Below are 14,129 nucleotides of genomic sequence, written 5' to 3'. Positions count from 1 at the left end.
TGCACCTATGGCTAGACTTATCTTAGAAGAAAATAAGAATAAGTCTAGGACATGCACGACGCTTTGGAATGCTGATGTTGGGTTTGAGATTAGAGAAAGGGAGTATAGGCATATAGTTAACTTGGCTGATAAAGTTTGTAGTTGTAGAACTTGGCAAATGAGAGGTATTCCATGCCAACATGCTATTTCTGTTTTGTGCCACATAGAATAGGAGTCTGAACTTCTTGTGGAGCATTGGTATAAGAAGGATACCTTCTTAAAGGCTTATAGTCATTTCATCCAACCAATTTCAAATTTGAAGATGTTGCCTGAAACTAACAATCTAAGGATTGAACCTCCTGAACCTAAACCAATGCCTGATAGACCTACAAGAAATAGAAGAAAGGGCAAATATGAATCAAGAAAGAAGTATGGAAAAATGTCCAAACACGGGGTGAAACAGACTTGTTTCATGTGTAAACAACAAGGTCATAACAAGAGATATTGCAAGGTCACATAATTTATACTTGCTTGTGTCTTTTTTTAATCACTTGTTGAATTTTTAATGAATATATATTTTGTGCTTAAATATTCAGGTTACTGGTCAAAGTTCAGAAGTAGCTAGCCATAATTCACAATTTAGTGGTTAAAGCTCACAAGGAAGTAGCCAACCTGAACCAAAAAACTCCAGTCAACCTGAACCAACAACATTCAGCCAACCTTGAATACTTTTTGCTATGTAATGTAATCACCAAACAATTGTTATTTTTGCTTTATTCCAATACTATTAAACACTTTTGAGGGTTGTAGCCTTATTAAACTGATCTACTGATCTTGATATTTAGCATAATGCTAACTTTGAGCTCATTGTGGAACATGTTTTTGAGTTACATTGGTATTTAACATAATGCTAACTTTGAGCTCATTGTGGAACATGTTTTTGAGCTCACGAGTGTTGCTATGTTTTTAGAACATTTTTGTTTATATTTTGAGTGATAACAAAGTTGTGAATTGTATACAATAATAAGATCAAAATACATACAAATGTGACCTAGCTAGAAATTTACAGCAACAATAACAACGTGAAGTTTCATTTCATCCAAAACATGAAGTTTAGTTTCGTTTAATTTCATTACATAAACAACTTTACAACAACAACAACATCAAAATAATACTAGACCACCACCTATACCTGAACAACACAACACATTCTAACAATTAGGCTTCAATGTCAATATTTCAAACATTAGCGATGACACCAACAATAAACAGATTTCTTGCTCGGTTTATTTTTTCATCAAAAGCCTTGACTGATATATATATATATATATATACATCAAGCCCCCCCTCCATTTAGTGCAAACCACTTCAGATTTTGTCACTCTTTTGTTACCTTCTTTTTGTATATTGAGCAGATGTTTGGACATACATTTAGTTAAAACTTATAAATAAATAATTTTAAAATTAAAGTTGAAAAATAATATTTAAACATGCATTTCACTTATCATTTTATTAAAATTTAGTGAGTAAAATAAATAAATTCACTTGAACAATTTTCATACTTAGAAAATCTCATCTACAGACTATCCGAAAAGCATTCAAATGTATAATGAAAAGAATGTTTTGAAAAAAAAGATCTAAATATATGTATGTCTAAAAGGAGCCTAAGAGGTATATGAAATATTTATTACAAAGAATGCATTTAAAAGGATAGTCAAAGTAATATTTGGAGGGATTGTGAACATTTTGAGGTGTTAAAATGATGGAAAAATTATCAAATTACACACCTTATATTTTTATATTTTTAGTTATTTTTTATCATTTGTAAAAAATTCAAAACCCCTTTTCTGATACATAAGAATGATGCTGATACATTGCGATTTGAGACATAAGCCCTTTTTATGATACATCGCTAGTTGATATAAACCAAACACAAAAATGTGTCAGTAAAACATAAGTTTTACTGCTATTTTTGTTGTGTTCATGATATATTAGGTGTTATAAACTGATTAATAAATTTGTTGATATTACAATGTTTGGTTTGTATCAACTAGCGACGTATCATGAAAAAAATTTATTTATCAAATCGCGATAAAATATAAAATACCCTAAAATCATTTCCCTATATTTTGTGGAAGGTTTGAAGAATTTTAATAAAGGAGAAAATAGTCAAACAACAAAGAGTAGGGTTTTAATGGGTTTTAGACAACAGTCCATTTTCATTCCTCGCCTTCTCCTCAAACGAAACATTACCATCCCGAGCTTTGAAACTTGCTGCTATCCCATGGCGATGGAGGAATCGAACTCCGTGTATGTGGAAGTAGAAGGTGAGAACTCAGACGATGACAAGGACCAGAACTGGGACGATTGGGAAAACGGAGACGAAGAAGACGAAGAGGATGCTATGAACTCAAAATTACTCTGTTTGTTCTGTGACTCTACGTACAATTCTAGTAATGCGCTCTTTGAGCACTGCGCATCTGCACATCGGTTCCATTTCAATACTCTCAAAACCATTCTTGCCTTGGATTTTTATGGCTGCTTTAAGCTCATTAATTATGTTAGGTCTAAGGTATTCATTCAACTCATCCTTACTGCAAAAAAGGATGTCAGTTTTTAACTCTTCGATTAAGTTATAACGTGTAATTCAATAGAAACTAATGGCCTTTTTTATCCCGAGCTTAAGAATATTTATACAACCAGTTCATTTATTAGTTGGTAATCTGGTAAAAATGGCAACTAACCTGCTATTACATGTCAAATTTTACACTTTATTTGGATGTTTGTTACGTATTGTTTCATAATGTATGGTATTGTACTATATTGTTTAGATGAATATACTGTTTGGATAGATTGTATCATTTTCCATCATTACATCATGTCACATAGACCTACAAGAAAAGTACGTATGAGGTAGAGCTATTTTAAAAAGGAGGTAGGGTAAAGATAAAATAGGATTTAATGATAGGATACAATAAAATTTAAATAACAATCAAAACAAACACGGTATTTAAACTAAGATCACGGTACAATACAATAGGTAGCAACCATTCAAACAAGCTGTTAGTGATTTGTGTATTATTTTTCAATTCTTAGTATATGTAACTTGAATCCCTTTTTACATATTTATATTTGCTATTAGGTTGCTGAGAACAAATGCTGGAGTTGCGGCATTGTCTGTCGGTCAAAGGAAGATTTACTGAATCACTTGCACGAAGTTGCTAGTTTTGATAATGGCAAGTTTCCTTGGAATGATGATGAATTTTTGAAGCCTTTCTTGAAAGAGGATGCACTTTTGTATAGCTTTGATGAAGATGATGAATGTGAAGATGATGTGGACAATATGCCTATTGACAAAGAGGAGTTAATGAAGGATTTTGAACACATTAGCATCGATGAGGATGATTTTACTTTTGAAACAGAAGAAAACAAACCTGTAGCCTCCCGTCTTAGTGGAGGGGAATCTGCTTCAATGACTGATACTACTCTCAGCAATGGCATTGTCTCTGCAGAAGCTGGTGTTTCTCCGTATAGGAACCCCAATGACCTAGATTCCAGCTTATATATCGCAAAAGTTGCAGCAAATAAGATCAAGGATGTAAATAAAAACTATTTTGGTGGTTATAGTTCATATGGTATCCACAGGGACATGATAAGTGATAAGGTAAGTTCTACCCTGGTTAGTGTTCTGCATACTTTAGTAGTAAGGTAGAGCAACTAGTTTCCCTTGATTAAACCTTTTCTATTTTTATTAGGTTCTGCTTTGGCCCAATTTTTGACGTATTAGCAACTGTCTTTTTTTGATGAAAGCTATTGTCAATCAGATTGTTTTCCCATGATAAGCTAAGGACTTTTTCAATCTCTATTTGTGGTATACTAGTTTACCTAAGCTAATATTACTTGAATGAATTTTGCTTGTATTTCTTGTCAAACAATAATCAACTGCTACCTACTTCAAAACTAAGTGAATATACTTCACCAAACTAAGGGAAGAATAATAATCTAGTTATTATGGTTTGCTAACTTATCCTTGGAATTTTCTTATTTTGGACCAGGACTTAATATTACTAGAAAAAAAGAAGCACCAATAAAATGCCACTGTTATACATCAAAGTATTCTAAGCTCCAGATTCAAACATTGTATATAGCCTGCACCTTGTATTCATCAGGAAGTATCTATACCCCTATTAGTAAACACACTGCTCTCCAATTTCTTTAGCTGGACCTAGAACCTATTTTCTTCCACCAGCTTTTCGAATCTGAGTAACATCCATTTCCTGCTGTTCCTCCAAAACATTGTCCTGAAGGTGATGTAGGTTCTTCATTGAACTCACATTATTGGCAAAAAAACTATCTTGCTCTGCTTCTTTGTGCCTGGACATAATAATGTTTGCCATCTTTTAAGAAAAAAGGGTATGACCAAAATATTTGGTAACAATATTGTCAATATTGTGGCTTATGCAGGTAAGAACTGATGCTTATCGGCAAGCCATTTTGGAGAATCCTTCTCTCTTAAAAGGTTCTGTAGTCATGGATGTAGGCTGTGGTACTGGCATATTGAGGTTAGAAGAGATTTTGCTCATGTTTACTTTATCTTATTACATTTTTACCAGTGTAGTCACTCATTTGATGCAATATTCTGAAGATCTTTAAATCCTCTCTAGCCCCCTTTAATTTGTGAGCACTTGAGTCCTTGGCCGAATTTTTCTTGTTCTACTTTTAGGGGATAAATCATGGAGGAAGAAAAGAGGAATATTTAAAACTATTGAAGGAGGTAGTTGGACTTGAAAGAAGATAAAGTGAACAAGCATTAAGTTCTGAATCTATTTGTTTTTTTTATATTACATTACGCCAAGCTAAAGAAAGGAGAATTAAAGTCTTATTGTCTTAACCAAAAGGTGAAATAGTAGTACATGTATCTTTTTCTTTCAATCTTAAGATGAGCCACTAGTAGGAAGAGCAGTTCGCAAACCAAGGAAGAAAACATTTGAAAATATCTTCAAGACTGATTTCAAATGTTTTCTTCCATGGTTTGCACTAGTATGAGGAAATATGTAGACTGGCTCATCAAGTGATCTCTTAGCTGTCCTATTCTATTCTGGGCACCCATATATTTTTGTAGTGAGAAAACCATCCTTACCGCTTCAAGTAGTGTATGTATTTCAACATTATATAAAAAAACTAGTGGGTATTTAGTTCCTCAAGTTTTTGCTAGGAGATGTGACTTGTATAGAAGCTAACTCTTTTTCTGTAACCTTTGCATCTTCTGGATGCTATTTGATGAAATCTACTTCTACCTGATCAAAAAAGAAAAGAAAAGAAGTAGTGTATCCTTAGTTATTGTTTTCTGAACTATTCCTTGGCACTGATAATCCTATCCGAACATTATTATGTTCCTGTTCAAAGGCCCCTGCAGAAAGTTCACTTTTTCCAGACTAAGTGAACTCCTAGTGGGGAAAATCTTCTATGAGTAATTAATAGAATATCCTCTTTAAAAAACAAAAAACTCTAGAATACTGGATATTCGAAATGAAGTATAAATCAGTCTGTTTCAGTGTCATATGGTGTGTTGACAATGTGATTTAGCTTCTGAGCTCATTTTGCTATTATATTAGTCAGATAAATATGAAATAATTAAGTAGGCTTTTGGGCTGTATCTGATTGGATTTGGGAAAAAGGGCATTTGCAATTGAAGTTGAAAAATGAAATTGGTTATTTGAAGTCGTATTTGGACATGAGTTCCACTTGGAAATGAAGTTGAAGTTTTGTGAGTTAAACCCATTACCTGAATTGGAATATGTATGTGCAAATACTGATTGCCAAACTTCAACTTGCAAATACTGATTTTAGTATTTGCACATGAGGTCATGAGCAAAGACCCTAGGTGATCAAATTTTTCAAAAGAATGCCTAACAGGTCACTGATACTGTACATCTTGGTTGTTTCTTTTGAAATCAACCAATTATGAAGGAGATCTCAACTTCTAAATCTAAAGAGTAGTTGAGCAATTAGAACTAATTCATGTTGTTTCTAGTCTCTTTGCATCCCAAGCAGGTGCCTCAAGGGTGATTGCAGTTGAAGCAAGTGAAAAGATGGCAGCTGTGGCAGCTCAGGTCAACAATCTCTCATTATCAAGTGTCCCGTTGCTTTTCCGAATTTAACATTTTTATCTTCACTTGCAGCTCCAGTTTTATCAACTAACTTCCATTACTTTGTGAACTTGCTTTAATTTCAGATTGCTAAAGACAATAACCTTTTGTGGATTGGAAGCAAGAATGAAGGTTCTGATCAGGGCAATGGTGTAATGGAAGTGGTTCAAGGTATGGTTGAAGAGCTAAAGAGTACCCAGAAAGTTCAGCCACACAGTATTGATGTGTTAGTGAGTGAATGGATGGGTTATTGCCTGCTTTACGAGTCAATGCTCAGCTCTGTCCTGTATGCACGTGATCAATTTTTGAAGCCTGGAGGTGCCGTTCTTCCTGACACGGCAACCATGGTAACCCTCAACAAGCTTTTCTTGCATTTGTTTCACTCATCATGTGTTTGTAGGTTGGAGCTAACCTCTGTCCCCACATTTCTTTTCTAGTTTGCTGCTGGGTTTGGAAGAGGTGGTACAAGCATTCCATTTTGGGAAAATGTTTATGGGTTTAATATGTCTTGTATCGGCGAGGAAATTGTTAAAGATGCTTCCAGAATTCCAATAGTTGATGTTATTGACAGTTGTGATATAATAACCAATTCAAAAGCTCTCCAGGTTTGTCTTTTTATCTGCAAGGAGAAGCATGAATATTGCACTGTTGTCTGCATTACAGTGTATTGGCACTGTCAATTCTAGGTTTTAGACACTATATTATGATAGTCTAATATGTAAAGCTTGAATTCAGTTTGTTTAATTTAATACTTTATTACCTAATGCTCATCTTTCCACTTGATTCTAGGATTCACTCATGATTATTAGAAGCCCGGAGAAATTGTTTGCGTGAGAGCATTTGAAGGCTATATGAATTTTATTTTGAATTTTAAATAGTTACGTAGACGTATTATTTGAGAAATAAGTGGCAAAAGAGAGAATTGAGTGAACTGTGAAGACAACTGTTGCTCAGAATGATTTTGTCCCTAGCTTTTCCTCACAGAATCCCTTGGCTCATGAACCCGTGCTTTTCTAGAGGATAACTCATTAAACAGATTAAAAGCTGAGAGAAATCTCTTTATGGTTTTACAATATTTCTCTGACATCTCAGTATACTTTATGAACAGAACTTTGATCTGGTGACTATGAAGCTGGAGGAGATGGATTTTACTGCAATGGTTGAACTGGAGCTGAAGGGAGAAACTTCTGCTGGGTCTACAGGTTCAAAACCTATAACAAATTGGTGTTATGGAGTTGTTGTTTGGTTTGATACTGGATTTACAGAAAGATTCTGTAAAGAAAAGCCAACTAACTTGTCCACATCTCCCCTTACTCTGAGCACTCACTGGTCGCAGACTATCCTCACTTTCTCAGAACCAATTGCAATGGTATCCACAGGAACACTAAATTTTGATAAAATGGCAGCAGTTGGTACTGATGCCTGCCCCGCGGTGAAAATACAATGTCGGATCAGTGTAGTTCGTGCTGCTCAGCATCGAAGCATTGACATTTCCATGGAGCTCACAGGAATTGGGCCTTTTGGTAGAAAACGAAACTGGCCAGCACAAATGTTTAATGTATTGTAAGTCGAAGCAAAACATTTGACTGCAAATTCACGCTCCTACCATACGTTTCTGCTTGCACCTGACTGGAGGACCTCAGGGCGAGTAAGTGGATTATTTCCGTCTCATCGTTGATGCATGATGAAGATGTGGATCATTCACAAACTATAGAAATACCCGCCCTGCCCGCCTTTTATTTTGTCACTGTTGATTTTGAGCACTTCGGTGGGCGTAGAAGAGAGGATCAGCATATTCAAACACGTGAGAAATGATTTCTTTCTAGTTTCTAGTGGTAATATTTTCGATATAGTCTTATCCTATCCTAATTTTTTCCTGGTAATTTTCACATCGAGAGTCTTTCGATCGTTGATTTTCCGTTCACGAAATGTGTCATTTGGTTACTCATAGAGTTGTAGTATAGCAAAATGATTCGAGGTCAAATTTTGCATCAATCGGCAGGTATTTAGTTTATCATTTGTGTATCCATATTAATACTACTAACGTTTTTATGTGGTAATTGTTGTATTATTTTATGTATAATTCAATCTGTAATTTTTGTTTTTCTGAGTTGACATTTGAGTCCTTCCTGAGGTGCAATCACAAACCACCAGCACTTATGATTATAGATGAGGGAACAAATTATAATAATTTAATCTAGAAGAGTAAAAGGCAGAGATTAGCATTTTGCATGTTCAGCTTCTTCCAGACTCTAGCTGTAAAGTGAAAATCATTTCATTTATTCTCAGTGTCTTTTTCTCCAAGGGATTAATTACAGTAAATTTCTAAGTGTTTGATTGTTCCTCCCTTTTATACTTTCAAAATCAGCGATGATCATCACATGTACGATATAAGTAGTTAGTACGTAATGTATTTGACATTACTCTTGAAGGGCACAAAATATGCGAAACCAATTACTTTGAAAAACTTGATTTATCTATGTCATGCAATTGATATTAGTTGTGAGTTTTTTTTTCCACAAATTGATGGACCCAAATTTTATACGTCACGGTCAAATAAGAATTTATGAAATAAAAAAAAGTCACACACAACGAACGTCAATTGTGTGAGACACAAAATATATATATTTTAAGTACTAAAAAGTGAAATAAGGAATCACTTAGGTGGCTGATCAAAGAATATTACTTCAATTTGAGGTGTATCAAAATGACGCACCACTTGTGCATGCATACAGCGAAAGTGCTTGCTTGTCGTGCACTTCAACTTTCCCCCCTTTTTGATTAATCATTTGAATAATCCTCTTCTATTCCATTTAATTAATTGCAGTAATATTAGCTAATCATGCAAGATTAATCACTAAAAATATAATATATAAAAAATATGAGACAGAAGACAAGCTATAAAAGCCTATATATACTCCTCTTCTTAAGGAATTTAATTGCTTGCATGAGTAATACTACTCTATGCTATGGCTTTTCTCTTTCATTTTTCTCCTATTATTATCTCTGCACTCTTTCTTATGATCACTTCTTGCATAGGATCAAATGATCACACTCCCAAGGTACGTAATTAATTTTCTCCTTATTTTAATTTTAGAATTTGGGAAAACTAATTAAATTAGAGAGTAAAAAATTTCAAGTATTTGAATAAATTGTTAATTGCTTCATCCTATTGTAATCGTAGCTATATTCTATGCAGCCTTACATTATATATATGGGTAGTACTTTGAACAACAGTGGAGATTCAGCTGAAATTTCAGAGTTAACTCATCTACAAATATTATCGTCTATTATCCCAAGGTTAATTATACTATGCGTGTAGTTGTGTTTATACTTTTTTTTCCCTCTTCATTTGGTTAGACAATAAGCAATAAAAATTAAGAAAAAAATAATATAGTAATTAGTACATTACATTAAATTTAGACATCCTACTAATTATAAGATCATGAAATAGCAACTTTTATATATAATTTGAGATCAGTGGCAAAGTCAAAATTTTTATGAAAGAAAAGCTAAAGAAATTTAATATATATCTTCCTATACATAAAACACACACAGAAGAAAGTATTGTTTATTTCTTTTGGGCTGGAAATTCTTTTCTTTTACTACATATATAAATATGAGAAACTAAAATAATAGTTTTCTTTTACTTTTGGGACAGTGAAGAAAGTGAGAGAATCACAGTGAAGTATTCTTATCATCATGCTTATAGGGGCTTTTGTGCCTTGCTTACTAAACAAGAAGCCACCCTTTTGTCTGGTAACATTTATTTTTCCTTTTTGCTTTTTTAATTGCTTATAATAATGTAAAAAATATTTAAGCAAAAGAAAAAAAAACATTCTCTGTGTTTAACTTTCTTCTTAAATATGATTTAGTTTCCAAATTGTATATACGTATCCTAATTTTAATAGTTTTAAAAAAATAATGAAACATGATTAAAGAAACACATAAAATAAAATTTCTTATATGATTTTACAAGTATAAATAATGTAATGATATAAAAAATTACTTCACAATTTCCTCTATGATTTTTAAGTTCTTATATTAATAGCCTATTTAACCAAGTTTTGAGCTCTTGGAATGGAAAAAAATTCTCCCAGACGTGATAAAAATGAATAATAACTTGATTTAATTGTAAAATGAAGCAGGTTATGAGGAGGTTGTATCAGTATTTCCAGATCCCATACTTGAACTTCACACAACAAGATCCTGGGATTTTTTGGGATCTTATTATTCAACGTACAACTACAATTATCATGCTTCTTCTAATTATGATGTTATTATTGGAGTTATTGACACAGGTTATGCTATTTCTATCAAATAATATATTTCTTTTTTACTTTTTGGTGCAAAAAAAATTACTTTTTTTTTTCATTAAGCAAATTGTTGCATATATTTATTTTTAGGTATATGGCCAGAGTCACAAAGTTTTGATGACCAACATATTGGAAAAGTACCATCAAGATGGAAAGGAGTTTGCATGGAAGGATTTGACTTTCACAAGTCAAACTGCAATAGGTCATCATTTTATTTTTCATTTACAATATTCACCAAAATCACACTATCTTTTTAACACATTATTAAGAGGTTAAACAAACAAATCTTGTCTTGAAAAAGGGTGCATATGACTTACTCTATAAAAGATATGATAATCTTATCGATTATTTTATACTAATCTGAATCAAATTGAACTACTATCAAGAAATTGATAATTTTTGATGAAATTCATTGAAATGTGGCTCATCAGTCACGCTTTCAACGACTTTATCGTTGGAAATTCTTTACCAATAGGCCAAATTTCGATGAGTTTCATTAGAAATTTCTAATTTTCTGATATTGACATATGGATATGTAATGCATGCTAAACAATATTGGCGAAATTTTGTCAATCCCTTTCCTAGCGTCACACATTCAACAAATGCCCAACAAAAATTCTACCTAATTAACATCTTCAAATTAAATCTATTGTAGGAAGTTGATAGGAGCAAGATTTTACAATATTGAAGATCAAGATTCCAACATCACAAACACTAGCAGCACTACAACAATGGTACCATCAAGATCAAATGGAACACCAAGGGACAGAGTAGGGCATGGAACACACACAGCCTCAATTGCAGCAGGTGCATTTGTCCCTAATGCCACTTACTATGGCCTAGCAAGTGGCATTGCTAGGGGAGGCTCACCCTCAGCTAGGATAGCAACTTACAAAGCATGCTCAGAGGGAAATTGTCAAGGTTCTTCAATACTTTTTATTTTAAATTTTTTTTTAACAAAAAAAAATCCTCGTGGTCATATCAACTTGCACAGATATTGAAAATTAAATCTGAGACTTCATGATTGTTAGTCCATGTTATTGACTACTAGGACAAACACTTGATGCAGGTTCTACAATACTTAAAGCGATTGATGATGCAATTAAAGATGGAGTTGACATAATTTCAATATCTATTGGGAGGAGTTTTGTTTTTCAAACTGATTTTAAGGATGATCCAATTGCAATTGGGGCTTTTCATGCTGCTGAAAGAGGTGTTGGTGTTGTTTGTTCTGGTGGGAATGAAGGACCTGATTCTTACACTGTTACCAACTCTGCTCCTTGGATTTTCACTGTTGCTGCTTCTACTATTGATAGACAATTTCAGTCCACTGTCGTCCTGGGAAACAATGTCTCTTTGAAGGTAAACAGAGCATTCGACTAATTTGATTTCGCGATACACAAAGCTCAATATAAAGTGACTTCTAGGAATTTATTTATTTTCATGCTAAGGGTGGACATCGAGATCCTGACCCATTCATCACACTGGGCCACAACCCTCTATAATTAAAGGCGCAAATTTAGGATTTAAAGTTTTTTCTAACTTACTTTTATTATTCAATTCCAATAGGGAACAGGAATAAGTTTCTATACTAGTGGTCACTCCAAAACTTATCCCCTTGCATTCGGTGAAAATATTCCTTTCCACCCCTTGTTAACTTCTCAAGCCAGGTATTTTTCTTCTTCTTGTTGTTATTATTTTCAAAATTTGTTCCCCGAATCCTACATGAACGTGGGATATTTTGTGCATCGGACTATCTAGCTTGTTTTTGAAAACTGCATATACAAGCGCAGGAATTGTATGCCAGGTTCACTAGACGCGAAAAGAGTTGCCGGGAAAATAATTGTTTGTATGAATGATGGCTGGTCAATATCAAGAGAAATCAAGAAATTAGTTGTGCAAAATGCCAAAGCAAAGGGTTTAATTTTAATTGATGAGCAACAGAAAAGTTCCCCATTTGATTCAGGCAATTTCCCATTTGCTGAATTTGGAAAGCTAGCTGGGGCAAAAATTCTTCAATATATTAATTCCTCCCTGTAAGACTCAAGACATTTGTTATTTCTTTGTTTACAAAATATTATTATCATGATTCATGCTTATCGTTATTTGCAACAGAAATCCACTAGGGACTATATTTCCAGCTAATGAGATTCGAAGGTTTAAACCAGCTCCAGTAGTTGCAGATTTTTCTTCACGTGGACCTGCAACACTTACCGAGAATATTCTTAAGGTTCGAATTTTTAAACTCTTTTTATTTATGTTATCGACGTATATAAGTTAAACTATGCGTTACTACTTGACTATGACTTTCAAAATATAATTTGGTGTACGTGCAGCCTGATATAACTGCTCCTGGCGTTGGCATTTTATCAGCTATGATCCCAAATGATGAAAAAGGATCATCTTTATTTGGTATAACATCAGGAACATCCATGGCATGTCCACATGTAAGTGGAGCTATGGCCTTCATTAAATCAATTCACCCAACATGGAGCTTCTCAATGATCAAATCTGCTATCATGACAACAGGTACGGAATTTAGCTCACTACTAAAAAAAGAATTTAATTAGTTTGAGTTACGTCTGATTGAAAATCCATCGAAATTTGATTCCCAACATATAACATTTTCAAAGGATTTCGATTCCATCGGAAACGGCCATTGAAAATTTCAATTATTAGTGATCACTTAATTAATTTGACCTTACCAAAGAAATGATATATATATATATATAGTAGAGATCAAAAGAAATATGAAAACTTGTTTTCTTTTTTTTCTTATTGCTGCAAAATGTAGTCTGATAAGTGGTGAAATCAAAAATTTCATTAAAAATGTTCAAGATTCAATATAAACATATGAAAAAATAATTTTTAACCTATATACTTCATATAATTTTCTATATGAATAATATAATAATTTGACGAAAGTTGTTCAACTGGCCATATTTATTCTCCTTCAAACTATTTTAGTAACTAATTTTTAATTATTTTTTCCCTCTGCAGCTACAATATCCAATAATCTGAGAAAGTCCTTGACAAATACTTCAAATCTTCATGCAAGTTCACATGAAATAGGTACTGGGGAATTAAGCCCTATTAAAGCTCTAAATCCAGGCTTAGTATTTGAAACAACCATGAATGATTACTATAACTTCCTTTGTTACTATGGCTACAAAGAAAAAGAACTTAAATTAATAGTATCAAAGAAAAATAATTTTAATTGCCCTAGAAATACTAGTACTAGGAAAAAGGAACTCATATCACACATAAATTACCCTTCAATCTCTATAGAAAAACTTGAGCAAAATCATGGGGTTTCGAGAATTAAACGAGTCGCGATGAATGTTGGTTCTCCAAATGCCACTTATACTTCCTCGATTGTCGGTCCGCCTGGTTTGATCGTTAGGGTTTTTCCGAGAAAAATTGAGTTCGTGAAAGGAATAAAGAAAGGTTCGTTTGAAGTATCGTTTGATGGTAAGAAAGCATCAAAAGGTTACAATTTTGGATTTATAATATGGTCAGATGGCTTTCATAAAGTTCAGACGGTATTTGCCGTGAATGTGGTATAGTTTTCAATATTTTTGTATTTTGTAGAGGGATGATATATTATTGTAACTTGTAAAGACCATGTCCCAATTTACAAATTGGAATAAAATAATTTTTGTTATAAATACATTTAATGTGTGGT

At 33.3% G+C, this 14,129-nt stretch overlaps 2 protein-coding genes across 3 annotated transcripts; both read left to right on the top strand.

Moving 5' to 3' along the window:
• Window positions 1-2,137: 2,137 nt before the first annotated feature.
• LOC129886396 (probable protein arginine N-methyltransferase 3) lies at window positions 2,138-8,211 on the top strand. Its single transcript, XM_055961067.1, has 7 exons — window positions 2,138-2,551; window positions 3,122-3,643; window positions 4,444-4,541; window positions 6,014-6,092; window positions 6,215-6,475; window positions 6,566-6,733; window positions 7,237-8,211. Exons 1-7 carry the CDS (start codon window positions 2,174-2,176, stop codon window positions 7,693-7,695), a joined length of 1,965 nt encoding a protein of 654 aa, XP_055817042.1. The 5' UTR covers window positions 2,138-2,173; the 3' UTR covers window positions 7,696-8,211.
• Window positions 8,212-9,082: 871 nt separating this feature from the next.
• LOC129886395 (CO(2)-response secreted protease-like) lies at window positions 9,083-14,114 on the top strand. 2 transcript variants are annotated; one of them, XM_055961065.1, is made up of 12 exons: window positions 9,083-9,190; window positions 9,328-9,428; window positions 9,790-9,887; window positions 10,277-10,429; window positions 10,535-10,646; window positions 11,100-11,365; window positions 11,514-11,806; window positions 12,014-12,114; window positions 12,238-12,480; window positions 12,560-12,674; window positions 12,781-12,973; window positions 13,445-14,114. In XM_055961065.1, the coding sequence occupies exons 1-12, from the start codon at window positions 9,098-9,100 to the stop codon at window positions 14,008-14,010; spliced, it is 2,334 nt and encodes a 777-aa protein (XP_055817040.1). In that variant the 5' UTR covers window positions 9,083-9,097; the 3' UTR covers window positions 14,011-14,114. The 2 variants fall into 2 exon arrangements, with proteins under 2 accessions (XP_055817040.1, XP_055817041.1); XM_055961066.1 differs by lacking the exon at window positions 9,328-9,428.
• Window positions 14,115-14,129: the final 15 nt, after the last annotated feature.

The sequence above is a fragment of the Solanum dulcamara genome, chromosome 4, assembly GCF_947179165.1.
Source record: "Solanum dulcamara chromosome 4, daSolDulc1.2, whole genome shotgun sequence".
Lineage (NCBI taxonomy): Eukaryota > Viridiplantae > Streptophyta > Magnoliopsida > Solanales > Solanaceae > Solanum > Solanum dulcamara.
Note: the sequence above shows the minus strand (reverse complement) of the source record. Positions and strands in the feature narration are given on the sequence as shown.

What these genes read in the sequence shown, in the direction of transcription:
- LOC129886395 (XM_055961065.1), top strand. Translation starts at nt 9,098, where the DNA reads ATGGCTTTTCTCTTTCATTTTTCTCCTATTATTATCTCTGCACTCTTT. An exon ending in CTCAGAGGGAAATTGTCAAG is followed by an intron (nt 11,366 to 11,513) that starts GTTCTTCAATAC and finishes CACTTGATGCAG; the next exon opens with GTTCTACAATACTTAAAGCG. An exon ending in GAAACAATGTCTCTTTGAAG is followed by an intron (nt 11,807 to 12,013) that starts GTAAACAGAGCA and finishes CAATTCCAATAG; the next exon opens with GGAACAGGAATAAGTTTCTA.
- LOC129886396 (XM_055961067.1), top strand. Translation starts at nt 2,174, where the DNA reads ATGGGTTTTAGACAACAGTCCATTTTCATTCCTCGCCTTCTCCTCAAA. An exon ending in TTAATTATGTTAGGTCTAAG is followed by an intron (nt 2,552 to 3,121) that starts GTATTCATTCAA and finishes ATTTGCTATTAG; the next exon opens with GTTGCTGAGAACAAATGCTG. An exon ending in TGTGGTACTGGCATATTGAG is followed by an intron (nt 4,542 to 6,013) that starts GTTAGAAGAGAT and finishes TGTTGTTTCTAG; the next exon opens with TCTCTTTGCATCCCAAGCAG.